At 38.7% G+C, this 25,908-nt stretch overlaps 1 protein-coding gene across 12 annotated transcripts in view; it reads right to left on the bottom strand.

The window, feature by feature from the left end:
• kmt2ca (lysine (K)-specific methyltransferase 2Ca) overlaps window positions 1-25,908 on the bottom strand; it is a 137,316-nt gene that overhangs the window by 17,454 nt on the left and 93,954 nt on the right. For 10 of the 12 annotated variants that reach the window (XR_008183338.1, XM_052596569.1, XM_052596571.1 and 7 more), the window contains 24 exons: window positions 24,917-25,081; window positions 24,593-24,702; window positions 23,987-24,064; window positions 23,676-23,888; window positions 20,766-20,894; window positions 19,761-19,880; window positions 19,553-19,677; window positions 18,149-18,338; window positions 16,803-16,901; window positions 16,508-16,555; window positions 9,601-9,738; window positions 8,997-9,029; window positions 8,781-8,915; window positions 8,486-8,636; window positions 8,154-8,380; window positions 7,977-8,050; window positions 7,685-7,879; window positions 5,086-6,969; window positions 4,642-4,973; window positions 2,839-4,556; window positions 829-940; window positions 593-659; window positions 442-505; window positions 29-261 (listed from right to left, as the gene is read on the bottom strand). Coding sequence is in view for 11 of the 12 variants with exons in the window: in XM_052596569.1 (XP_052452529.1) it covers window positions 29-261; window positions 442-505; window positions 593-659; window positions 829-940; window positions 2,839-4,556; window positions 4,642-4,973; window positions 5,086-6,969; window positions 7,685-7,879; window positions 7,977-8,050; window positions 8,154-8,380; window positions 8,486-8,636; window positions 8,781-8,915; window positions 8,997-9,029; window positions 9,601-9,738; window positions 16,508-16,555; window positions 16,803-16,901; window positions 18,149-18,338; window positions 19,553-19,677; window positions 19,761-19,880; window positions 20,766-20,894; window positions 23,676-23,888; window positions 23,987-24,064; window positions 24,593-24,702; window positions 24,917-25,081 (6,640 nt within the window). In the remaining variant the exon portion in view is untranslated. The remainder of the gene's footprint in view (window positions 1-28; window positions 262-441; window positions 506-592; window positions 660-828; window positions 941-2,838; window positions 4,557-4,641; window positions 4,974-5,085; window positions 6,970-7,684; window positions 7,880-7,976; window positions 8,051-8,153; window positions 8,381-8,485; window positions 8,637-8,780; window positions 8,916-8,996; window positions 9,030-9,600; window positions 9,739-16,507; window positions 16,556-16,802; window positions 16,902-18,148; window positions 18,339-19,552; window positions 19,678-19,760; window positions 19,881-20,765; window positions 20,895-23,675; window positions 23,889-23,986; window positions 24,065-24,592; window positions 24,703-24,916; window positions 25,082-25,908) is intronic. The other 2 variants (XM_052596573.1, XM_052596575.1) reach the window with 2 other exon arrangements.

Raw genomic sequence — 25,908 nt, 5'->3', positions numbered from 1 at the left:
TTAATAGTTATCCTTCTAACTATATTACCTGTTCTAATTGCTTTTGAACCACACTTTGCTGTTCAGTCACTTGTTTCAGCTGTTCTGCATCTTCCTCTGGGAACTCCCGTCCAGCTTTTTTTGCAGTGCGCTGTTTTGCAGACAGGGCCTTTTTAGATTTTCTGTGGGCCCCAATCTGGTCCTCTAAAAACTTCTGTTGCATTTGAAGAAGCTGTTGAGTTTCCTGAAGCCACTCTTCATATTGTTTTCTCTGAGAATCATCTGGAAAATAAAAAGATGTGAGATTTATGGGAAATCCAGCCTCAACTGATTCACTTGATGATCACAATGGCAAAATAACACTTACTGATAAACAACTTATTGGTAAATGATGAATATTAAAAATAATAATAATAATAATAAAAATAATAATAATTATTATTATTATTATTTACAACTTACTGACAAACCCTGGACCAAAATTAGGGGGATTGGGTCTTGCAATCTGTGGTGGCAACTTTCCATCCTGAAAGGAAATTGTTGTGTATGCTATTACAACAGGTTTAATGCTGGTGAGATAAGGTAATAAGACTAAATAAACCTGTGGACATACCGGTCCAAAAATATATTGTGAAAAACCAGCTTTATCTGGGTCATGCGATCCTGGAATCGGTTGCATTCTGCCACAAAAGAAAAGTATGGAGAGTACTCAACAAAGAAATAAAATACTGAAAATCACATGTGGCCTTGTAAGTAAAGAAATAGGCCAGTCAGAATAATAATTATCCTTTTTCCATTACTATATTAGTAACTGCTCAGAGGAGCCAGTTTACATAGTAAAGTGTTTACCTGTTCATAACCATGGGTGTCATACCCATACTGCTCTGTACCATCACTTTGTTGATCCCCTTCAGAGCCACCATCTTTGCCTTCATTATTGGATCAGTAATTGCATCAAAGTCTACAAAGTAATAAAAATCACCACATAAATTGCATGATTGTGATATGTACACCACAGTAAAATTCACATTTTTTATATTCACATTATGTATTTGGGTTTTTGAAGCTTAAATCTAAATATTGAGAAAGTAAGCAAAAAATAGGCATGTGATCAGCCAGAGACAAAAAAGAAGGAAAATCTGACCACGCCCCAGCACTCATTATTAAAAACATATATATTTTAGCACATTAAATGATATATCTTATATTGTAAAAATACATACTGTCCTGTAAAAATAAAAAGCAGCATTTAATAATGACAATAATATAATAATATATTATAATAAATTACTAGTACTATATTATATTATAGTAAAGTATACTATAGAATTGAAATTATTATTATTATTAAAAGTATCTACCAAAAGTTTGGAAACAATACAAAATCTTCTGCTCATCAAAGCGGAATTTATTTGATCAAAATAAAGTAAAAAAAAAAAAAATGAAATGATTACAAAATACAAAAAAGTTTTCAATTTTAATATGTTTCAGTTATAAAATGTAATGTCATTCCTGTGATGCAAAGCAGAATTTTCTTCATCACTACTCCAGGTTTCATTATCACATGATCTTTTACAAATCATTACAATTTACTATAAACATTTCTAATTATTATCAAAGTTGAAAACAATTTTGCTGCTTCAAATTTTGTGTGGAAATTATGTACTACTTCATTTTTCAGGATTATTGGAGAATTATAAAGTTTAATGAACAGCATTTATTTGCATTTATCAAATATATTAATTACATTTGTTAATGCATTTACTACATAGAAATCATTTAAAATGTCTTCACTTACTTTTTGTCACTTTCGTGCATGATTAAATATATTTTTATCTTTTTAAATCTACAAATACTTATACAAATGTTTGAGTGTTATTGTTTCCACAAAAATATTAAGCAGCAAAACTGTTATTGACAATTATTGTCAAACTGAACATTGACAATAATGAGAAATGTTTCATGAACAGCATATCAGCATATTATAATGATTTTTGAAGGATTATGGGACACTATCTTCTTTGTAAACAACAATAAATTTATAACCATTTCTAATGACAAATGTTACGTTCCTAAATGCAAAATAAAGCGGCTCAAACCAAGCGCAGCTAGCACTAACAGTGAATCGAAACTAAATCATACTGTAACTGCAGACACGTAGCGCATCGGACTACAGCCTATTATATACTGTAATTACTTCACAAACATTGTGAATTTCACTGAATAACACATTTCAGTGCTGATTCTGCTCTGGTTTGGTGCTTTGAATAAATTGAACACTTTGAACTGTCCTGCAGATGGTGCCGTAAACTCGTGCTGCACTTTCAGGACTATTCCGTCTGTGATGTTTCTTTACACAGTTTAGGCCAGGGATAGGCAACTTCGGTCCTGGAGGGCCATTGTCCTGCAGAGTTTAGCTCCAACCCTAAATAAACACACCTGAACAAGGCAATCAGTATTTTCGTGATTACTAGATAGATACAGGCAGGTGAGTTTTTATGAGGGCTGAAGCTAAACTCTGCAGGATAGTAGCCCTCCAGGACCGGAGTTGCCTATCCTATAGCTTAAAGCCATTTACACGATTTTCACCCCCCCAGACACCAAAAAAACGAAAAAAAAACATCCCGGATCTATGCAAATCACATGGGTTGTCCCTCAAAGTTCGGGAAAATATGGAAATCCATAAAAAATAAAAATAAAAATAACATCCCTGAAAAGAGTTACTATTAAAATATTGTACAAAAACTAAATTCAGTAACAGTAAAGCATCAAGGCAGGGTTTAACTACTTTATTGACAATGAAGAGGTAAAACAAAATCAAAAAGTTTTTCAATAAGTCAAAGTGGAGCTTAGGCTTACCAATGTTAGGGAAAAAAGGGTCACTTGACCGTTGTCTAATCATGGCCTGCATCTGCCTTTGCTGTTGTTGCTCCTGCCTCTCTTGATCCAGCAGATCTTGAAGAAGAAGGGGCTGCTCCTCTAACAGAAGAGGCCTGTTCTGTTGACTCTGTTGTGCTTGAGACACTTGTTGCCCTGTAGCCCCAGGAATGAACATGCCCTGTTGGTGAAGTTGGTGATTTACAGGATGGGAAACAGGCTGCTGGCCACCTACCATAGGCAGGTTTAGATCAATTTGTTGTCCTTGTGAATGTCCAAAGCCTTGAAGTGGTACCAGCTGGTTACCAGATTGCATCGAATTTGTGTCATCTAAAAGTGCCCCTTGGGTTAGAGATGTATCTATCCTGTGCCCCATTGGTACTCCAGGGTTTATCCTTTGCTCTTGGGGTTGTCCTTGCAGCATTAGCATACTCATGTTTGAGTCAAGAGTAGTCTGGCCATTTGGGTCACCCGGGATAGGAGAAATTATGGATTCGCTCCTAGTGTCCTCTAGTTTTTCCTTGATCAACAAACTTGACAGCACTGGAGCAGATCCAGTATGAACATCTTTGCAAGATTCCTCAATAAGACCATCATCTTTACCACTTTTACTGCTCATAGGCCAATGTTCATCTCCTGAGGTTCCAAGTAATTGGCCCTCAGTTTTTATTGTTTCAGACGGAGAATGATCCTGGACCTCTTTTGACATACTCTTTTCTAGTTTGACATCACTAGTACCCTGCATGCCCTCTGATTTAAGTTGAGCTGAGGACATACCTCCACATCTGGCATTTCTTTTTTCAGCCAAGGCTTTCTGAAGGTCTGAGGTATCCCCATGGTCATCTTCTATATGATCACTCAGCTCCAGCTCTTCATTAAACATATCTTTTTTGTCCTCAAGATTTAGCTCAGGATCTGCATAAGCAATTAAATCAAACTTTCCAGATTCCAGAAGATCATCAAGATGTAGATCATTTGTTTCCAGATCTAAATCTTTGCCATCATCTGCATCAAGGTTCAGGTTGTCCAGGTCTTCATCAACCAAGTCTTTGACCTCTACATCATCAAGGTCCTTCACAGTAGAGTCATCTGTTTCTAGCTTCTCAGCACCATCGCTACATGGCAATGGGATTTCCTCTGTTGGACCAGAGGTTGTGACAGGAAGTAGTGCAGATTCGGCTGAATTACTACTAACTGAATGGCTATGTGGTGCTGCCAGAGGGGTCTGTTGTGGTGTTGTATGTGTATGGTGATGCAAATTATCCATAGTAGCTGAGGTCTGTAAGTGATTGACTGGCCCTTGTTGTGACTGGCCCAACATCGGATCCATAATTCTGGGACCTTGGTTTCCTGAAAAGGCCATATTTTGACTTACCATGAAGCCATGAGGTGGTCTCTGGGAATGATTAAGATGGTCCAAAGCATTAGGTGGACCAAAAGGTAATCTGACCCTGTTCTCTGGAGCCCTGTGACAAAGTTCAATAAATGGTTGACCCATTATATTATGCTGTTGCATTGGAAGGCCACGTGGGGGATAATGCTGGGGTAGGCCCATTTGATGATTACTGCCTATTGACCTAACAAGATCAGCTTGTTGTCTCATATGTGGTGGAATACTGTCAACCATTGAACCACCTTGTATCTGGTGAGGGGGCCTGATGAAATGTTCTTGGCTTGGAGTTCCAGGAGGAAATCCAAATCTGGAAGGAATTGAGTTTTAAGAGAGCTTAAACACAAAATTAATTACTTGTTTGACAGCACAAGTGACGAAGGAAAAACACTTACCTTTGTCCTTGCTGACTCATGCCAGTGTTGTTTAGATCCCTGGAGAATGGTAGGTTGGAGCAATGGGGTTCATCAGGCATGGGCTCACTGTGATCAGCAAGGAAAGTTCCAGGAAATCTTTGTCCTCCATGAATTGGTGAAGATCTCATAGTACCTGGATATGGAGGTGGGGGTCTACCAAAAATATCATTCTGAGGTCCAGAATCATCCTGTGACCAATGCCTTGGAGTCCCAGGTGCAGCAGCAGGAATTGCCTCCTGGAGTCCCTTTTCCTGTCTGATTGCACTTTTCTGCTGCTGCTGTTTGAGAATTAACTGCCGTAGTCTTTGGCGCTAAAAAGAGCAATAACAGTATAAAAATAAATAGGATGTCTTTAAAAATAGAACAGAGATTACAGGAAAAAAGTAATGTTCTCTAATGGAATAGCACAATATGTTTTCAAACCTGTTTAATTTTCTCTTCGTTATCTCCAAGTGGTGGTTGTATTGTGTTCTGTGTATCTGATAGTTTGCCTGTGTTTACTGGAACATTATGTGACAGTCTATCCCCTGTTTGTGAACATAGGGTTAGAGGAGCTTGTTCAAATGGATCATGAATTGGTGTCTGGTTAGTGTTTGCCTGTTGTAGAGAGAGACTTTCATCTGAAATCCCAGGATGTTTAGGGATTTGAGAATCAGGAGCACAGGGACGAGCAAATGGGTCCTGCATTCTACTTTGTGCTTGATGGGTAAATGGATCTGTTTGATGGGACATGAAGTTTACTCTTGGATTTGATCTAGGGAATGCTTCTGGGTCAATTCCTGGACGTGTGGTTCCAGGTGTTTGAGAATATGGGTCAGTAAGAACTGGCCTTGGTGTTCCTGGTTGTTGATCATAAGCTTCATTTCTGATTGGCCTAGGTGTTCCAGAAGAATGTGAGAAGGGATCTGAGGTTCTCTGACTAATTGGTGATTTAGAGTATCTCTCTCCGGAAGTAGGTCTTGGAGTTCCTGGCATCTGAGCATATGGATCGACAGCATGAGATGGAGATTGTCTGCGACCGTTAGGTTGTGACTGAGAAAACTGGTCAATTGTGGCAGTTCTAGGTGTGGATGGTGGCAATGTATATGGATCAGAGTGTGGTCTTGGGGTACCAGGCATCTGGGCATATGGATCATGTGGTCTTGGAGTACCAGGAGGCTGAGCATATGGATCTGGCATTTGGTGAAGGTAGTCTGGTCTAGGTGTAGATGGCGCCTGTGAATATGGATCTCGTTGAGGGTGTCTACTCATGGGTAAGGGTTGGGCAAAAGGACTGCCTTGTCCTGGACGTATCATTCTGCCCTCATTACTGAAACCATCTCCCATTGATGGATGAGGTGTAAGAGGCTGATGTGAATAAGGGTCAGAATGTTGAACTTGGGATAAAATGTCAGATGATCCCATTCTCATGCCTTGTTGCTCTGCACTGAATGAGTCCTGTTGTAACTGGGAAGGAGGCATGGGTGTTTTGAACACTGTCACAGATCCTGACTCATTACTCCCTGGAATAGGTGTTAACAGTGGCCTAGAATAGGGGTCAGAAAGAATCATGCGGCTCTGGGCCATGCGCTGGTAAGCTTCTGATCTTTGGCCTGGTCTGGAAAAACTGTCTCCAGGTGTCACATTACTGGTAAAATGTCGTCCTTGTTGCTCAGATAATGGTCCTGGCCTAGATGGACACATAGGTTTCACAAAAAGATCTGATGGTCGAGGTGTGTCTGGAGGTTTTGCATATGGGTCAGCGCCAGCGGATGTTGGAGACCCAAAGGATTCATGGGCTGGTGAAGGCCGATTCCTTTCTTGCATGTCAGTCACAGAACCTCTGCGAGGTGTGCTTGAACCAGATGGTGGTGGTCTGGGGGTTCCCACCATTTTGCCATACGGATCCCATGGAGAAGGAGGACGAGATCCAGATGATTCAAGTGATAACATTTGAGGAGACTGAGGCTGAGGTGAGGGACCCTGTGGGTACTGAGTGTCCTGGGTAGGGGTTTTTGCTGTAGATGAAGGGGGTGGAGGTTGAGGACGCAGAAATACATCATCTGTTGATGCATCTGATGTTGCCGTTCCAGGCATCTGAGTCCTTGCAAAGCTATCCTTGGGGTTTAATGTTTGCAAAGGAGAAGCATTACCTCCACTGCTGGGCTGTGTAGCCATTGGACTCTGATTACCACTTTTAGAGTTGTCTCCACTGAATGGTTGTTGTTGTTGCTGCTGTTTCTGAAGCTGCTGCTGCTCATTTTTAACTTGTTCTAACTTTTGCGTGGCTTCAATTTTTGCCTGTTGTTTGCTCTTTTGTCTCATTTGCTGCAATGAAAAAAAAAAAAAAAAAAAAAAAAAAAACGTAATTAATCCATAGGAGTTTATTTATTTACCAAACACTTATACACCATATTTGTTGGTACTGGGTCTTGGCAAAACATATGCCAGAACTGTTCCTCAATCTGGGATCCTAAGAAATTTCCCTCTTAAAACAACCTGCAACTATGGCTGCTTGAATGTTATATATAAAAAGGCTATGTGTATTTTTTAATTTTAAGGTTTTGACTTTCAGGACATTTTCCTGCTGTTTATTAGGCAAATCTTAGATTGCAGTTTAAAATGACAAGGCTGAATGTAAAATTAAAATGCATGTGCATAATAAAATGTAAACATTTTTATTTATCAATAATTTAATGCTTTAAAGCAGAACTGACTTCTACTTGTTTTTATGCAAAACTTTGTCAAATGGCATATTTGAATTTCATTGATTTGACATACTGCATTTCATTTTGATAAATTAACAAAACTAGAGCAATTGCTGATCACATCCATTTGAATTCACTTCCTCTAACAAAGGCTTAGATTCAACTGAATTCAAACGGCTATAAAAAAAAAAATCTAATTCTGATTAAAGATTACATAGTGCTGATGAACTCGTTTTTTAGGTGAAAGCTTTGACAAGAGGATGATACACTACATTTTGCATAACAATCTCAAAGTCCAGCATTTGCAATTATATATCCTTTGGGCTGTCAATCACCTGTCTGAACTTCCACTCTTGTTCATGCTCAGACTCCTTGTACTTGAGTGGGTCCTTGAAGAGCAGATCTGTGTCCATGGGAACACTGGGATCAAAAGGATCAGCTGGCTGCTGCTGTTGCGGTCTTTTCATTGTGTCATTAGACAACTGAACTTTGTTTATACGAAGGGCTGCTCTGTTGTCTCTTGCCTTTTGCTAATGGGGCAGAGCCAAACAAAAAGTCAAAACTTTCATATATGTATATAAACACATCCAATGTTAGCATTTTTTGAGAGAGAACAGAGTCTTTTACCACATAAGGTGCCCTTTCCTGAGAACTAGCTTTCCTCCATAACTTTGCAATCTGCTTCACTCTAGTCGCCCAATCTGTAAAAAAAAAAAAAAAAAAAAAATCAGATGGTTGGTCTCTAACTTGACTCCATTTCAAGTTGACCATTCTATTTGTCGTGTTTTAGGATAAAACATCCACCTGGAAATTCTTCTTGAAGGTTAGGGAAGTTCATATTGGTGTAAAGAACAGGAGCCACAGTGGCCATTTCACCAAGAGTTTCTTCTTTCTCCCACTTTAACGTGCTCCTCTGAGCATTGGACATGGTGTCGGTCTCCATCTCTGGAGGAGGGACAGATCCAGGCATGGGAACAGGAGAAGCCCAGGGACCAATCACATCACCCCCTATCTGGCTGAATTTTTTCTCCCTGTAGTGAACATATCAAGCCATTAAGTGTCACTGAAACGATTTAGATTTTATAAACAGAAATGTCACTACCTATCTGTGTTACTCAGAATATGTATTCACTCACCCCACATTTTCTGGAAAAGGCATGCGGTGAATGGAAGAGAATGTGCCAGACACTCCAGCTCCAGGAATCATGGGGTTTGGAGGAAAGTGGGTGTTTGGCCCCATCATGCCATTTATCATAGGCATGCGTGGGAAAATTCCACCAACATCTCCTGCAAATGAGACCATGGAGAAACACGCACATTTAAAATGGGTAGTACATTTTACATGTGATACTCAAGTTACAAGCACACAACATCACATCTGGGTGGTTGGCTTTACTGTTGACTGAAGAGATAATGCAGACAACTTGATACCTGGGTTCTGAAGAGACACCGCTGTGGCCGAGGCATTGGGGGCAGTGTTGGGTGGATGAGGAAGTTGAGGAGGCTGACTGTCATTTGGACTGAGCACTGCAGTGAATAAGTCTTCCACATCTTTACTCTCCAGCTCTAAATGTAATCCACAGAATGAAGGATTTTCATATCTAAAGGATGTTGAGGAATGCTGTCAAAATTTAGAAAACAACAAACCTGGAATTTTGTAGAACTTATTCAGAATGGCCCCTGTAAAATAGAACATAGAAAATATAACTAGTCCATTAAACAAAATTCAACATTCAGACATTCAAATATATCACAGCATAGTAACTAAGGTGTCACCAAACACCAATTTATTCATTCAAATGCCAAACCATTTTTCAGTTTTTACATTTAAGTCTGCAAACAATAATCATTATTAACAAGTTAGAAAATCTGTTGAGGTAAATCACTTGTTTGCTATGGAACAAGAAATTAATCATTTAATTGGGATGAAATTTCAACTGACTTGCTGCAAATGTGGCACTGTATGACAGTACCACGCTTGAATTCACTGAGCTTTTCAGAACAACAATTTCTGCCCCCACAAATGTTGACTGCAGTGAAATGTTATGAAATGTTAAATGGCTTGGGGCTTGATTTTATACAGCTGTGGCATTAGGTCTGATTGAACCACCTAAATTCAATGAATCAAGAGGTGTGTGCCAATACTTTTGTCCATATAGTGAATGCATTTCATCTGTGATGTGTTGTTAGTAAAGTTTTACAAAATAATTAAAGTTCCATTAGCAAAGTGAATGTAATCCACAACTCTTACCATCAGAAACCATCTTATCCAGCTCAGGACTCAATATTACATCCAGAGGTTCTTCCTGTAGTGGTCGAGACCCTCGAGCAGTGCCAGGTTGAGGAGGAGCTGACCGATCAACCGGCAGGGTGCCGATGTCCAAACCAGCTGAAAGAAAGGCAAAGCTAAACATTTACTCTCAAATGTAGTTTCTTATCTCTACTGAATAGTAAACTCAACTTGCAAAAATCTAGAGAAAAACATAGCTGTCATTCTGTAAATGCCTAAATCATTGTTGATAAGCAATTCATTTTCTACTGTGCTTGAGTGTTTGCTAAGATAAGGAAGTAAAAAGCAGGGGGAGAGAGGACTGTTATTTCATGTCATGGAAAAATAAGGAAAATATATATTTTCTCTTTCTCCTTGCCCTCTCTTTCATCCCCTTCACTAACTCAATTTTCCAAGAAAAACAGGAACCTAATTAGTGTTGCCTGCTCAACTAAATGTGTGAAAAAGTCTCTTAAAAAATGGATGTTCTTTCATCACTGAAGACCGTTACCCATTAGAATAGATGAGAGCCTAATCAATGAAAAAGCAAGCAATTGCAATGATTGACAATAGTAAAGTTTGTCATCAAAATCAAAGAGTCAGCCACTTTTCTTTGGTCTAAATGCAAGGGTGAGCTTTCAAATGACAATTACCCTGGTTTCACGTTCTTGTTCAAGGTTCAAAACAGGTAAAGGTCTATCAACAAAATATGTGGCACCAGTTGTGTTCACAATACAGTCATGCACTTACTAAGTCTATGTTTCATGCACGCACACACGCACGCACACACGCACGCACACACGCATGCACACAAATGAGGATTAGAGCCTGTAGCTGGTGAAGAAGTCTCCATCCACAAACAGACATACATCGTCTGCAGATATAAGGTATTTCATTGCACTTTAACAAGTAATCTGAATGGCCTACATATGTGCAATATTTTAAATTACTAACTGATTTTAACACCACGGTAATGTCAGAATGCATCTCATTCTTGTTTCTGTGGCAAAGCATTCTTCTCATCACGAGGCACACGGTCCGGAGCACTTTATGACTGATGCATCAGTTCAATTTAACTTTAATAGATAATCAATGAACTTACCGTATTTTTCGGGACTATAAGTCGCACCTGAGTAAGTCGCATCAGTCCAAAAATACGTCATGATGAGGAAAAAAACATATATAAGTTGCACTGGACTATAAGTCGCATTCATTTAGAGTCAAGAACCAAGAGAAAACATTACCGTCTACAGTCGGGAGAGGGCGCGCTATGCTGCTCAGTGTAGACTACAGGAGTACTGAGCAGCATCTCTGGCAGTATAGAGTGCCCTCTCGTGGCTGTAGATGGTAATGTTTTCTGTTTTTTCATTTCTCTCGGTTCATGTCAAATTAATTTTGATAAATAAGTCGCACCTGACTATAAGTCGCAGGACCAGCCAAACCATTAAAAAAAATGTGACTTATAGTCCGCAAAATACGGTACCTGTTTTGAATACATTATATTTAACGTGTTCGTTTATGTCCAATATAAGTGTTAAACTGTTGGACTTTAAATTAAATCTACTATTGATTTTCACCATTGACTGATTTTGTAGAACATTTAGATTGATAACTTCCATGCGCAGATGCGGAAGAATTGTCACAGGACACGCGATATGACAGTTGAGTCCGACTATATATGAATTAGCTGTTTTAAATACAGTATTTTTATATTTAACGTTAGTTTATCAGTATGTTTTAAAGTACATTCGAATATTGGTGATTCCACAGGCTCGCTGTTGTGCAACTGCACGGTTTAAAACACCAAATAGTTATGCTATGAAAAGAACAAAGAGTCTTATCTCGCTCCACCCATGCACGATAATATCGTGTATCATCGATCTCACGGGCTGAAGATATGATGATTTGAAAAATGACCATATCGCCCAACACTACTTCTAATCCTTTTTAGCCTCCTTTCACTGTGGGAATGTTTCTAAAGTACTGTAGGGAACTACTGCTTTTAGTTTTGTATTATTATTATGTATCACTATTTTTTTTTAAGAAGGGGAAACAAATAGTTTAGTAGATAGCAGTAATGCGCGGGTTGATCCAAAATGAGTGTGCGCCTGCGGTCACCTGCGGTTACGAGTCATCCAAAAATATTTTTAATGATTTCCGGGTCGTGGTTGATCAGGTGAAATAAAGATGCCAATTAAACCTTTGTAATTTATATAGTACTAGACACAATTTTGAAATACATAGGCCTACACTTTATTGGCTGAATAACTGGCGCGCAAGATGACGCACGAGCTCAGTCTGCAGGTAGAGATGGAGGCGGCACGAGAAAAGGTGAAGACTGGGGAGCAACAGCGCAGTTTTTGGTAAAACATGATTTTGACGACTTCATTAAGTTTTGTTTTATAGAAAACTCTTTTTAAAAGATCTTCGTTTTGTATAAATTGTGTCTTAATGTTTTATCAATCAGATGCCCGTATTTAATAAATAAGAAGCAAATATATAGCAGACAATGTAATGAGGCGTGTGAACTGGAGGGTGCCGAAACTCAGCTTGTGCCTCACAGATTTGAGACATATAGGCTATAGAAAGCTTGAAACGTCTACTTTTAAATGAAAATATTCAAACCAAAACAAATAGGCTACACTCTGATGATGTAATACATATGAAATGTGCATTTCTCATGGCATTGGTTCGTGGCGAGTCCGCATTGTCAACTTCATCTTAGCAGCTACACAGAAAACACCAGTTTATTAATAAACAATTAAATGTCTCCTTGCTAATTAAGACACATTCATAATCATTATTTTAACCGGTTCTTTGTGGCAAGCTTTATGCGTGCGGTCATAACGCTTATTATCCTGTAGGCTATAGCCTATTTAAGTAATTAAATTAAAATAAAGGGGCGATTTGTCCATGAATGGCTTAAATAAACAACTACTAGTCGACTAGAAAAAAAAAAAAAAAAAGTAGTCGGAGGCAGCCCTTATTCCACATATTTTCCAACCAGCAGGCCATTCTGGGTTGAGCGAGCGATCCCACGGAATGAGTGAGTGGAGTGGGATATTCAGAAATGCGCTCTCCGCTCACGAGCTCTGATCGGAATAAACCTGAACATCACTGTCTGCTGAACTTGCAGACACATCAAAATACACAAAGCCAGACTAGACTACTTTAGTGCAAATGCAAAATTTTTTATAATTATTGACAAAATTAGAATACATTTAGTTTTTGTTTGTTTATTTAGTTTTATTTGGGGGGGGGGGGTGACGGTGATGTCGTGGCTGGATCCAGGCTGGATTAATGGATATTATAGGCCAGGGAGGTTCATACGTTTATGACCCAATAACGCTACGATGAGCATTTACTACTTTTAAAAAATGCGGGTCAGGTACAATATTTTTTTTTCTTTTTTTGCAGGCGGGTTGCGGGCGGGTTAGTTGAAAACGTTGGTCAGGTGCGGGTTGTTTATACACTGATCCACGCATCACTGGAAGATAGTACTCTTTTAAAAGCACAACCTCTGATGTATGTTTCTTTTTTTGCAGTCCGAGTTGCGGGCGGGTTAGTTGAAAACGTTGGTCGGGTGCGGGTTGTTTATTCACTGACCCCACACATCACTGGTAGATAGTACTTTTTTAAAAGCACAATCTCTGATGTATGTTTATACAATATACGTTAAAGAGCCACACAGATGGGAAATCAAAAATTACCTGTATTACAGTGTATGATGTAGCTGTCCATCAGTGTAAACAATGTGCAAAGTAATTAAACCAAAAATCGAATGATTTATAAAGTTATTGGCTTCTAAAGTAAGGAGTCGACTCTGAATCGATGAAACGAGTAGTTATAGATTTCAAATCTTTTGCCCATCTCTATGTACGTCACTAGGAACACTTTGCATAATAATCTCCGCCTACCGTGTTGGGAGAAACGGAACTGTGACCTTCCCCACCCCACCACACAGACGCTCTGGTTGGTGTGAGAGCATCATGTCGAGGAGACAGTGTGTTTTTAATTGTAAAGGCAAGTTTGTTTTATTTTCACTGCCAAATAATGAAGATCAGAAGAACCAGTGGCTAAAATTCAGTTTTACCACAATACCAGAGCAGTACAACAAATCCCTTTTGTTGTGTTCACAACATTTCACTGATGACTGCTTTTCTAATCTCGGTGAGTACAAGGCGGGATTTTCAAAGCGTTTGGCCATAAAAGAGGGTTCATTACCAACTTTATTTAGACCAACAAGCATCTCCGAATCACAACGCGAAGTATGATTATGAAGTTATGTGTTTGTTTTCTCCTGAGCGTGTTATCAGTATGTGTGCTGTCTGCAGCCTTTGTCTGTGCTGATGATCTTCATTTACAAACACGTCATTAAAATGAAGTGTAACTCTGTGAATACTCAACGAAGAGACATGAGAGAGATATCTATAGAAAGCTTGACATGTCTTCTTTAAAACTAAACAAGTGCTGCTAACAGATATTCTGTGATAAAGTAATCCATATGAAAACAACGCAATGTCTGTTTTTCACGTCTCCCTTCATTATATCTAATGTGACTACGCCCCCGCGGTATTCAGATACAAACTGAAGCGCGCGGCTTGAATACACCCACACAGAAGAAAAAGCAGCGAGACTGTTCAAGTTTTTTATTTTACTGTTTGCTTCGCGGTGAGAGGAATAAGACATAATTCACCCCAAAAAGATGCTAACGCATTGTTTACCATGAAGTTGTGTGCGGAACATGCAGACTATGTCAGTTGACCAATCAGAACACAGTATGCTACCGAAAGGTGGGGTTTAAAGGTGCCATTTGCAAAAATTGAGGTAAAAATATCCATAACATGACCTACACGCATCAAAAGAATGAGAAGAAATAAGGGCGATGATGTCATTAAAAAAATGTCAAGTTATAGTGCTGCAGAGATATCAACCTTAATTAGCATTAGCATTACTAGCCCCGGCCCGACAGGTGTCGTAATACCAGTTTCGGCCATGGGAGCCGGTATGCGGGCAACACAACCACCAGCCAACCTGCAATACACGAATAACTCGCATGGCTTCTGGGCGTGCCTGAACCTGATGTCAATCATGTGGAAAGTACAGCCCAGTACTTTCATTGAAAGTTCATTGAGCATTTCAGTTCAGGGAAGAGAGCGCCACCCGCTACAGGGAAACAACCGCGCTCGGAATCACAAATCAAATTAACATCTACACTGCTTTTAATCGCTGGAGACAACTGATTCACCTGAAAGAAATGAGGTTCGACTCCGAACTTGCAACAATTCTGTTGGATTGGTAAGTTAGATGCTGTTAGTAGTTCGCTAGAAGTTTGTTTTATATGTTTGTGTATTTGTTTTCGGGAAGTTATAACATAGAAATGTATCGAAGGCTGTTCGATAAACGTGCTATAGCTATAACTTAATGTTACCCATTTTATTATATCATAACTAACCTGCTCTGTCTAGTCTGTTGGTCTCCCTGTCCTCTTTGCTTCGTGGTTTTTCTGTGCGTGAAAAAAATTGATGTGTGGCGTGAAAGCGTGTGAAAAGAGTCAATTGCGTGTGTCTCACGGTGAATGCTTGAGAGTTGGCACATAGAGGACAGGTTGATTATTGCTGTTTAGCGTTTGTATTAATCTATGATGTGTCCCTGTTTGCGTATAGGGACATAAAAAAAAAAAATTAAAAGTGATACGTGGACCAAGGTGTCTGAGATTGTTCATTTTAAGTAAAGGATCCTAATATTTCGTCCACAACAATATTTAATGAGGTTAACTTATAAATCCCTGTGGTTAGTCTGCACGAGATCAACAAGCATGTTTGCTTTCCGGCCGCTTTAAATACAAAATAAGCATTTGATCTACGTTAGAGCGTCTGAGCGCTCACAAATCTTTCTGCACCGTCGTGAGCAGAGCGCCCAGAGCGATTTTTGACGCTCTAGACGCCGGCGGTGTGAACGCACAGTTTGGCTATGGCTGTAGTGTTGTTGTGAAAGTAGGGGCGGAGCATAGAGACTATGCCGTTTCTCGTTTGTTACTCTAGAGTAGACCAATTCACTTTATTGAGGCATACTGCCCCCATCTGGTATGGAATGTGGAGTATGATTTGATTTTTTTTTGCCAAATATTACAGATGGCACCTTTAAGGAAACTGAATCTTTTGAACAGCTTCGAGCGAACCGTTTAGGGATCTCTGAGAATTGAGGTAATTTTGAAATGATATTTTGACAAAATGACAATGTTTTTTAACCTGGGATGGATTTAAACCTATTGTACAGGACTTATAAACAGTGATAGGAAGCTTAGAATTTTCATCTTACTGGCTCTTTAAAGGGAAACCAAGAGTAAAACTACTTTTTTTGTAGCATCGTGGAACATGCTTTCACACTGAAGCAGTTGCTTCAACTCTCAAACCACTAGTTTTTCTACTGCAAGGCCATTCCACAAAGAGAAAGTAATGTGTCCCTGCCAGCTAAGAAGCTGACAATTAGGAACTAAATTAGACCCCTGAGAAAAGGAAAAGGACAGCACATATCAAGCACACTTCAGTAAAATTTCACAGATTGCAAAAAATCACATTTTCCAACTAAAGTACAGTAGAGGCCAATCCCAACATCCATTTAAGGACAATTTAGTTTTCACCTCAGTGTCACAACAGGTTCATGTGTAAGAAAACATGCAGTTTGTTTGTGGTTAGTAAAAAGATGCAGAAAGCCAAAGATGAGTGTCTGTGTTTGTCAGTAAAGGGATCATGCAGAACTGACACTACAAAAAGTCTGAGGTCCTATTTTGAGGGGCCAAGAGGCCAGGATGGGGGGGGGGGGGGGGGGTTGGGGGGTTGCAGCTCTACTTCTACAGCCAAAGAGGCTGTGCCAACAGGGCTCTTACCGAATGGAGAGGGGGAACTGTCCACCTGGAAAGGGCATAAATCAAGACCTACAGGAACCCAAACCAGATAAAACCAAATAATTATAAACCAGAAATGCAGAAAAAAATAAAAAAATAAGGAAAGAGAAGGAGGATGCCAAGACAACAAATGAGGAGAAACACAGTAAAAATGTGAAATGCAAGTGTGAAAAATGTGAAAGGAAGAGAAATTGTCCTTTCTGAGATTGCTAGAGCATCTGCAAAGTGAAGAGAGAGGGGAGACTATACTATGGACAGATCTTGGGACTAAGTCTACCTGATTCAGTGCCTGGCTTGACCAGGTCATCGGACAGCATTCCCAGGAGATCATCATCTGAATGTAGAACCAGCTCGGCTAAGGGATCCTCCACATTGGCTAGAGATCAAGAAGACAAGCGTTTCTGAGCACGAGTATCCATACTAATCACCAAGTGCTCCTCATTAAATGTAGCCATATACTGTACGATGATAGAAATGTGTCAACCGGACAATCTTCTTTATAACAGGGGTGCTACTTCTGTCACTTGGACACGGTTTGGATTTTAAAAAACACAATGTCATGAACAAAACTAAACACTGTCATGAAAAGCTCAAAACATTCTCAGTTTTGGAACAGAGCCATATTGTTAGTGTAATATAAAATTGCTCACGTTGCTGTAGCTATCCACCTTAAGGGTGACTTGTCCTTCCAAAAAAAAAAATGACATCTGCACCTCCAATTTGTTTTAGATCTTTAAAGTGGTATAAGATTTTAGCCATATCCCCCACCACTAATTTAACTGAAATCTTCTTTATAATTTCATTAGCATTCATTGCATAAAGATGTATGCATAATATGATTCCCAAATCAAACACTTGTTTCAAGACTAAACCTGCATGAAAGGGTTAAACGCAAGAAAAAGCAGCTTCACTCTATGGGAGATGAAAATCTCTAAGGACAAACATGTGGCCCTGAAAGCCTTCAAATAGCTTTGTGATTGCTCTCCAAACGAATACGCACATGCCTTCTAAACACTGCGCTGTGACTGCCAGCTTCCTATCTTCCCAGAGAGCTCCGACAGGGAATTCAGAAAAATGCTAGCAAATTGGGTTTTAAAAACATGTTAGGTTGGCTACGAGAAGAGGTCTGCTGGGCTGAGTGTAAATGAGGGTTGACAGAACGAAGGATAAGAAGAAATGGTGAAGAATGAGGTGTCTGAACAAGCTCTTCAGTCTATAAGAGAATGCAAAACAGGGCTAAAGAAGACACAAAGTGAGCACATGGGTCAAAAAAAAAAAATAACTGTATGGTTCATCTTCTTTAGTTCCTGTGGCAAAAAATGAACCAAGAAGGTTTCTAATGCAAACCACTGGAGTTACACTGTAGGATTCTTCAGTTGGGTTGTGTGATGCATTCATTGTGTGCAGATGGGAAAGCGGGGGGAACAGTGATAATGTACATTATATCTCCCTGCAGAATTCACTGCAGTCAAAAAGAGTAGAAAAATGTGTCCTGACTGGTCAGAGCAGAAGAAATAATTTAATCTTTAAACCAAGGCAAATCACATTGGGGTTAGGAATTTCTCCAGGCAGTACTCTGTGTGTGCATTTAGAAAATATGTGTGTTGGTGCAGCTGAACATACGCAGTGGCCCTGCTTTAGACGAAACTGGAGTGGGAGTGGTACTCAGAAGCGGGTCAGATAAAGGGTCCAGGAAGCTGCTGCTCTGTGATTTACTGTCTGCATGACTGGCTTCTTCCTCCACAAGCCCAGTTTCCAGAGCTGACTTGGTCTGCTTGCTTTTATGCAGAAGTTCTTTCCCAAAAAACGCCTCCTGTAACATAAACATGTACACAACTTAATAATGCACAAGCACTCCAAATAAAAACTAAATTTCCACATTCTCAAGAAAATATTGTTTCTGACTGTCCAAAAACAATTTCTAGTGCACTGTTATGCAGTTTCTACAATGTTCTGGGTTCTTGCTAGGTGATTTCTAGGGTCATCTGAATGGTTAATCCAAGTCTCTATGACATTTTGTTGTCTAGATATGGCTCGGATTCATCCTTCAATGCAAATTAATCACAATTTTGTAACCCATCAGATTAAAATCAGGGTTTTTTTTTGTGTGAAATTTTTATGCTCTAAATGTCAAAAGGTTGCCAGTTTTAGATGGTAAAGCACATTTGTACCACTTCAGATTATCTAACAGTACCAAACTACCAATGTGATGACTTCCTGCTGTAATAAAACATTAAAGGCCTAATGTGCTGTAATTTAAATCATTGATTCAAGACATTCCTCTGGTGATGACCTTTACGTCTAATTTCAGGTTTGACAAACAGGAACGCCTAAAGTGACAGCTGTTACAGTTAATGCATCACTGCATCTCCACGCTGGGCATGATGTCAACCCTGCACATGCTCACAAAATCCCTGATCACTACATTTCATTCCTCACTTCATACACATTCAGCTCTGACGTGAAGAAAGGTCCTGACTGGGATGCTTATGTTTAAACTAGTAATTAAGTAAGTAGCAGACATTTTTATCTAAAGTGACTTATGTAGTACACTTATTACAGCTTTATTCCTCTGGAGTGGCTTGTGGTTTAAATAAGGTTCAGGATTCAATACAAGTTACGATTTATTGACAACATCTGTGCAGTGTTCTCTGTTTCCAAAGAACATCATGTTTGTAAAAACAAGCAAATTGGAAGTTTAAGGGGAAAGCCATTAGAGAGTTCAAATTGTACAGTTTTTGAGGAACTTTAATCTTTATAAGTAAATAAACTTTAATTAAACTTTTTTTAAATGGTAGCCCCCTTGAACAATAAAACAATTATCCTTTAACCCCTAAATATATGGAAAACAATCAACTACTTTAAAACAATTATCTACAGTACGAAGAAGTGTACAAATTATTATTAGCTTTAGGGACATTTCCTCTGTGGAGGCAAGAGAGGCATAAAAAAAAAAAAAATAGCCATAAAAATTATCCAGAATTCAGTGGAGAAACACTTATATACAGGAATATATGTGGGACTGACCTGCAGGTACGAGGGGAAGGCCTCCTCAAGTTTGTTTTTTTTCTTCCTGTATCTCTTCTTGACTTTCTCCAGAGGCTCACTGACGATGGGGGTCCCATCCACAGGAGTGTCTGGTTCATTCCAACCTGGTGGAAAGATAAACTTTATGCAACAACTAAGAGCATACCTAAATAAATATACATGCAAACCTGATCTGTCCAGACCATACCTTCTTCCTTTCCTGTGAAATTCTCTGTAAGTGAGCTTGTGGAATTTTTCCGACTGAGAGACCGCTTGCCTTTCCCCTGCCCTGCTTTGCTCCTTTGACGCACCATAAACCCACCAATACCTAACGAGGGAAGATGGGAAACCAAAATCAAATTTAACTTAAAATAGTGTCAGTAAAAAAAATTAAAATAAATAAAAAACAGCTGCTGGACCCCTAAACTAGGTGATGAATGCAATCAGGAATTAATAACGTGGAACCCTGACAGTGACATCTTGACATTCATCTCTATAATTCAGGATGACATATTAGCTTTGGGCCAGGAGAGAGTGAATCATATTGGCTACATTCCTGGAGCAACCATTTCAGGTAAGTCTATTTCTGGTTGCACCACATTGGCTGAATCTGACCCAACAAGCACTTCATCACGCTCCATCCAAAGTACACAGAGTGAGGAAAGACACTTGGGTTGGTTTATGTACTGTAAGTAGTGTAAACATTTCAATGGGAAGAACAGGGTTCAGAACTAAATTTTATGAAATACAACACTAACCAAAAAAAAAAAAAAAAAAAGAAAAAAGATTTTTAACACTGCTTCTCTAATCTCAAGAAATGTTTTTCATTTGTATGTATTCATCCCTGACACTGATGCTCGTCTTAACCAACACACCTAGCACTGAACTTGGATGCAACTAAAGGGGTGATGCGACAAAAAAGCTGTGCAAATACACACATCTATACTATATCCTTTTTTTTTGTTTTGCAGAAGAAGAAGAAATGGAAGGTAGTGCTTAAAAAGGACATTACTTTAAAGAGATTACTTCTTTAGTCAGAAAAAAGCTAAAAGAGAACGTTCTTTCCGGAGTCCTCCCCAGCAAGCAGCTTTAAAGAGCAAAGCACTGTGGGATGCTATTTAAGGTCCAGAATTTGCAGCCGCACTATTTCGCAGTCCAGTGGAGCTGTCCTTTCCGATAAGTGCACCTATCTCTCTCTCGCTTTCTCTCTCACCCGGTCTGTATGGCTTCCTCTTCCTCTTCTTGTTGCTGTCGCTACCGTCGGCCCCTTTCATGTGGTCATCACAGTGCTCACGCTCGGGGCTGGAGTCAGATTTCCCATCACAGTCCATCGGGTCGCCCTCTGCAATGCAGTCAAACAACAGAGCACTCTAGACGCTGACAGAATTTTCTCTAAACCTCACAAAGATACATACACAAAGCACAACGTGCAGGACTCACTAGAGTCTGGTTAAGTTGATGATATTAATAACCACGGAACAAACACATACAATAAAAACAACACACACATTTGCATTCAATGCCATCTGACGATGTATGAAGATCACAAAAACATGGAAAGATGGAAAGACTGGCGCACTAAAATTACAGTAATGTTTGTGATTCTCTAGCAGTAAAAAAAAAAAAAAAAGTGTATTATTTTAGTATTAAGATTTTTTTTTTTGACACACACATTAAATAATGTTGTTCTTAATGGGGTGTAATTTCATTGAATCAACAGAATCATCATGCATTTAATACTAAACCAGAAGCTGGAGTTACTTAACCCCTTACTAGTAACCCCCCTTTTTTGGCATGGAGACCGAAATTACATACCCAAAATAAAAAGGTTTCTGCTCATGATTCTTTCTGACTAGATACATAATCAACCTTTGTTCACAAAGCTGACACTTTAAAGTTTACTGTTCAGGAATCAGAATCACTCAGACTGTTATGATAATAGAGATATATAAGCTCAAACATAAAAACAAAAATAAAAATATTAAAAACATATGTTTTAAATGTATTTAAAAAAATGTTGATGTAGGAAATGAGTTTGAAAACACAGTGTAGCTAAGGCCACAAGTCTTCCAAGACTTCATAAAAAATTTCATAATCGAATCTGTAAAACTGTGAATTTTATGAAATATTTTCTAAGGCCATGTCATGTGTGTTTTTAGAGAAGGCTAATCAGATTGATTTATGGCCCTTGTCATCTCTGTAAGATCTCACATGTAAACTTTCCTGTGCTCTTTGTGTATGTTTCACTGTTGAAAACTGCCCGAATCATGATTGTATTGTTCTCACCAAACAGTTCTTTCACACCTCCGCCAAGTATGACACATTATCCGCATTATTCTTTTATCATTATTCTTTTGTTTTTATTCCACCTTTATTAGCCTTGATTGTGGTTTTTCAGGCTTTACAAAGCAACAAAGCAGCGATCTCACTTCAGTCTCTCTTTGCATTTAGCCCTTATTTATCAAAAGTCTTACTATAAAAATACAACAAAACATTTTCTTACGACCTTACGTGAATTATTGAGACAAAAATGCATTATGAAGAAGAAAAGCACCTGCTATTAGTAGCATTGGTGCTAACGTTAGCATCAAGCTACATCTGACAATTTATGAAATTATTAGTACACTTTTACTCAAAACTCACTTTAAACCCCGATCGAGTGTTTATAATAACTTCCTTTAGCGATCAGGGGTGGAATTTGGTCGTTTACTGTTGTAAAAATATGTTATTTGTAGCCTTTTTCATCGCTGCACAAGTTAGCATTTCCGATGTACATTTTCGATTTTTTTTATAAAAACGCCCCAGATCTCAAGAAATTCTCATACCAAGCTTTACTATCGTAATCGCGGGTTTATTATTCGGATATTTTGTGTGTACAGAGGTGTTTCAGTGTTGTTTTGGCCAGATAACTACCAGGAAGTGTGCAGGAAGCATGTGACACGATGGGGCGGTGTCCAGATATGAAACTCTAAGATTGACGTTTGAAAGACCCAATCAGAGTCTGAGTCACACACCGCACGAGCTGTGACTACTGCACGCACACAGAGATCGCTGGGAGAGGCTGTTTATCATCTGATCGCGTAAATCCGTGGAAAATGAATAGAAATGACGATTCTGTCTGAAGAAATATGAAGTAAACATCAGTAAATATATCCATATATCTCCGCAGATATGCATCTTTGGTCTGTAAATCCTTATTGACGCTGTTCAGTGAGTCTATGTGAACACAAATAAACCGCTCTTGACGTGACTGAATATGAGTGAGTTGTGAATTTCTATTCAAAATGTGGCATAATACGGATTTATTATTTTGCACTCCTGACATAAATCACTAAATATCTGTCACTGCAACAATGTTTTATCAAAATATTGGTCAAATATCGAAGCTTGAGTCTTTAAACTTTCCATTGATGCACAGTTTGTCCAGATGAAGTAAGACAGTGATGTTTAATGTGCTGTGAAAGTGAAACAATAATAAACTGGGGCCGTCAGCGATGTTTGCACGCAAAGGGGTTAAGGCCTTTAGTTTAAAGTTATAAATTGGCATTTTAGATATAAAATCACATTTGTTAACTTCAGGGTTATTGACATTAGCTAAAAATAAAACTATTAAAAAATAAATAAAATAACAAAAATGTTATAATAAACGAAATTAGCAAATATACACATAAAAAAAAAACTAAATTAAAATGAAATTAATTTAATTTACACTAAAACTTAAATACATATGTAGACAAAAAAATTAAAAAACAAACAAAAAAAATCTATAAATAAAATCTCATAAAAAATATTAACAAAAACAATAGCAGTATATCAATGACACTAAAAGAACAATGGTCTGATTCAAGACTGATGCCTGAAAACAAGAATCTATTGGTCTCTTTTTTTTTCTTTCTTTTTTAAATGTGATGTTTGCAATGTTTTCATGTTAACAATTTCTTAGCCCATTTTATTGTGTAGAGACAAGAATTTGAGCTTCTTTGGGCATCCTGACCAACCTAGCACATTTGCACCGATTTGGCCGAATGGTGAGAGTTTAGGGCAGGGCTAACAAAAAAATAACAATGATGTAAAATAAAAATGAAAATGGAAAGTACATTTTAAGCACAAACAAATTCCTTACCTCTACTGTCATCCATGTCTCCATTCCTGAAGAGCTCAGTCTGGGGATCAGGGGTTGTCTGCAACACAGCCACACTGTTTTGATTGATGATCTTCAGCTTAAGTTTGGGTTTGGGCCGTCTACGGCGGGCGGTCTGGACACATAAACTCTGGAGCTGACTCAAGCCTGACTCAGTCAGAGACACACCATCCTGAGTGTAGGTCCGCTGGAATTCTGGTACAGAACAGAACACAGCAATGATGACTGTTACTCTGACACTTCAGCAATTTAACTAACGTAACAGTTACACAGCTAAAAAAAAACATTAATACCATTTTCCTTGACTTTCGTAAGAATCTGTGCCACTACAGGAGGCTCGTTGATGTCCATGAGCTTTGCCACTGTGCCACCTGTAACAACACAAGAGCAAGACGGAAGCTCGACTTATTTCAGGTTAACACTGCATTTTCATAGTCATTTGTTTTGTTATATATTGATAAGAGGACAGCCTGGAGCCATTAAAGGCAGATTACATTAACTGCTGCTTAATTCACATGAACAGGTTGCAGCTTGATTTAAAATTCAGCCCATCTGCTTTTTTTAATGAACCACATTTTGCTGGAACAAAGTATCATTGACCAAAACACTCTAGTGTCCATCTGTTACAGAAAAATTGGGCATCAACATGCACATCATACAGGAATCAACAAGAGACAATTCCTGAAGCGCATTCACCTAAAGTTGCGATTAGGGCATTTTTGTTCAGCCACGCAGCAAAAATCTGATTTTTCTGCCATATCCAAATTAAATCTGTTTAATTCTTTCTAGCTTGAACAAACAGATTGAGACATGAAATCAATTTACAAACTCAATCCAGACTACAAACACATACTGATTAAATGTGATTTTTGAAAATTCCAGAAGTTTGTGGCTCTTACCAGTTGTGGACACGGTATGTGTTTTACATAGAGAGCAGTCAAAGCCCTCATCTGCTGCACTCTCCACCTCTTCATCAAAGTTCAGCCCCTGACATGAGGCATGAACCCACCTGCCGACCAAACATCATGATTAGACCGCATTCACAACCAGTCAGCCAGTAAGAATAAGTCACAAAGCAAGCAAATATCACATGCTCAACATGATGAATATTTTCCCCCATCAACACCTGCGTTTATTCTTGTACTAATCTACTGCTGAGCCATTTCCCAGGATACTTTTTTATTCTGCTGTTATGGCATTTGGCGTGATGGTGTGCCACCCACCTGTCACACTGCCTGCACTGTAAGATGAGCTCTTCCTCTCTGTAGCTACACGTGCACATGGGACAAACCGTGAGACTCGCACACGGACCGCATTGTGTGTAGTTATTCTGCCACTCACAGCGCAGGCCAGGCGACGTGGCTCCACACTGTGTACACAATACACACCTGATGGAGAACAACACAGTTACACACTGATATAACATACCTGAGTGTGTAAATACAGACACACACACTTTTAATCATAAATGTCTAAATCCATCCTTTTACACTTATTTTGTGGCTTTTTTGTGAATGGACATGCCTTTTGTTTGCACAGGCTTGGCATTGACTGCACTGCCTTAAAAATAAATATTTAAATCGCTTCAATCCATGTAAAGCTCCGAATGAATGCGTCACAATGCAATGCAAACCCAGCTCTGTTTGAATGAGGATTACATGTGACATTACAGCAAATAAGTGGGAAATCCCTTTCGATCTTGTTTGGAAACAGCTGCCAAAGATCAAGAGTGTGTTAGATGGGTAGAGAGAGAGAGAAAAAAAAAGAGATATGAAGCTAACAAAGAGATAGTGCTTAAGCACTGAGAGCAGTAGTAAGATTTGAATGAAATGAATTGACATTGCATCTGTAAAGAAAAGGTTATATTTCACCTTGAAAAATCAAGAGAAAGAACTAAACACTGTATTTTGCATGAAGAAAGTGAAGGGATGATTAGGATAAAGATTTAGCTTAATGATGCTATGAAATACTTTAGGACAATTAAGTATATTTTTCCCTCTCAGATTAGTCAACATGACTAATGCACTATATTACAAGTGTTCTTACAAGCTTTCTATAAGAAACAGTTTAAAATTCAGCTTGTTATTTATGAAAATACATTTTATTACAATTAATATATTTACTAAATATTATACACAAATGCAAAAGCTACTTTGCATTCTTAAAAAATGAATATATTTGCAAACAGCAGTTTATAGACTCATAATTTATATTG

Source organism: Carassius gibelio, chromosome B24 (assembly GCF_023724105.1).
Source record: "Carassius gibelio isolate Cgi1373 ecotype wild population from Czech Republic chromosome B24, carGib1.2-hapl.c, whole genome shotgun sequence".
In the NCBI taxonomy this organism is placed as follows: Eukaryota; Metazoa; Chordata; class Actinopteri; order Cypriniformes; family Cyprinidae; genus Carassius; species Carassius gibelio.
The sequence above is the reverse complement of the archived record's forward strand: the minus strand, read 5'-3'. Positions and strand labels throughout refer to the sequence as shown.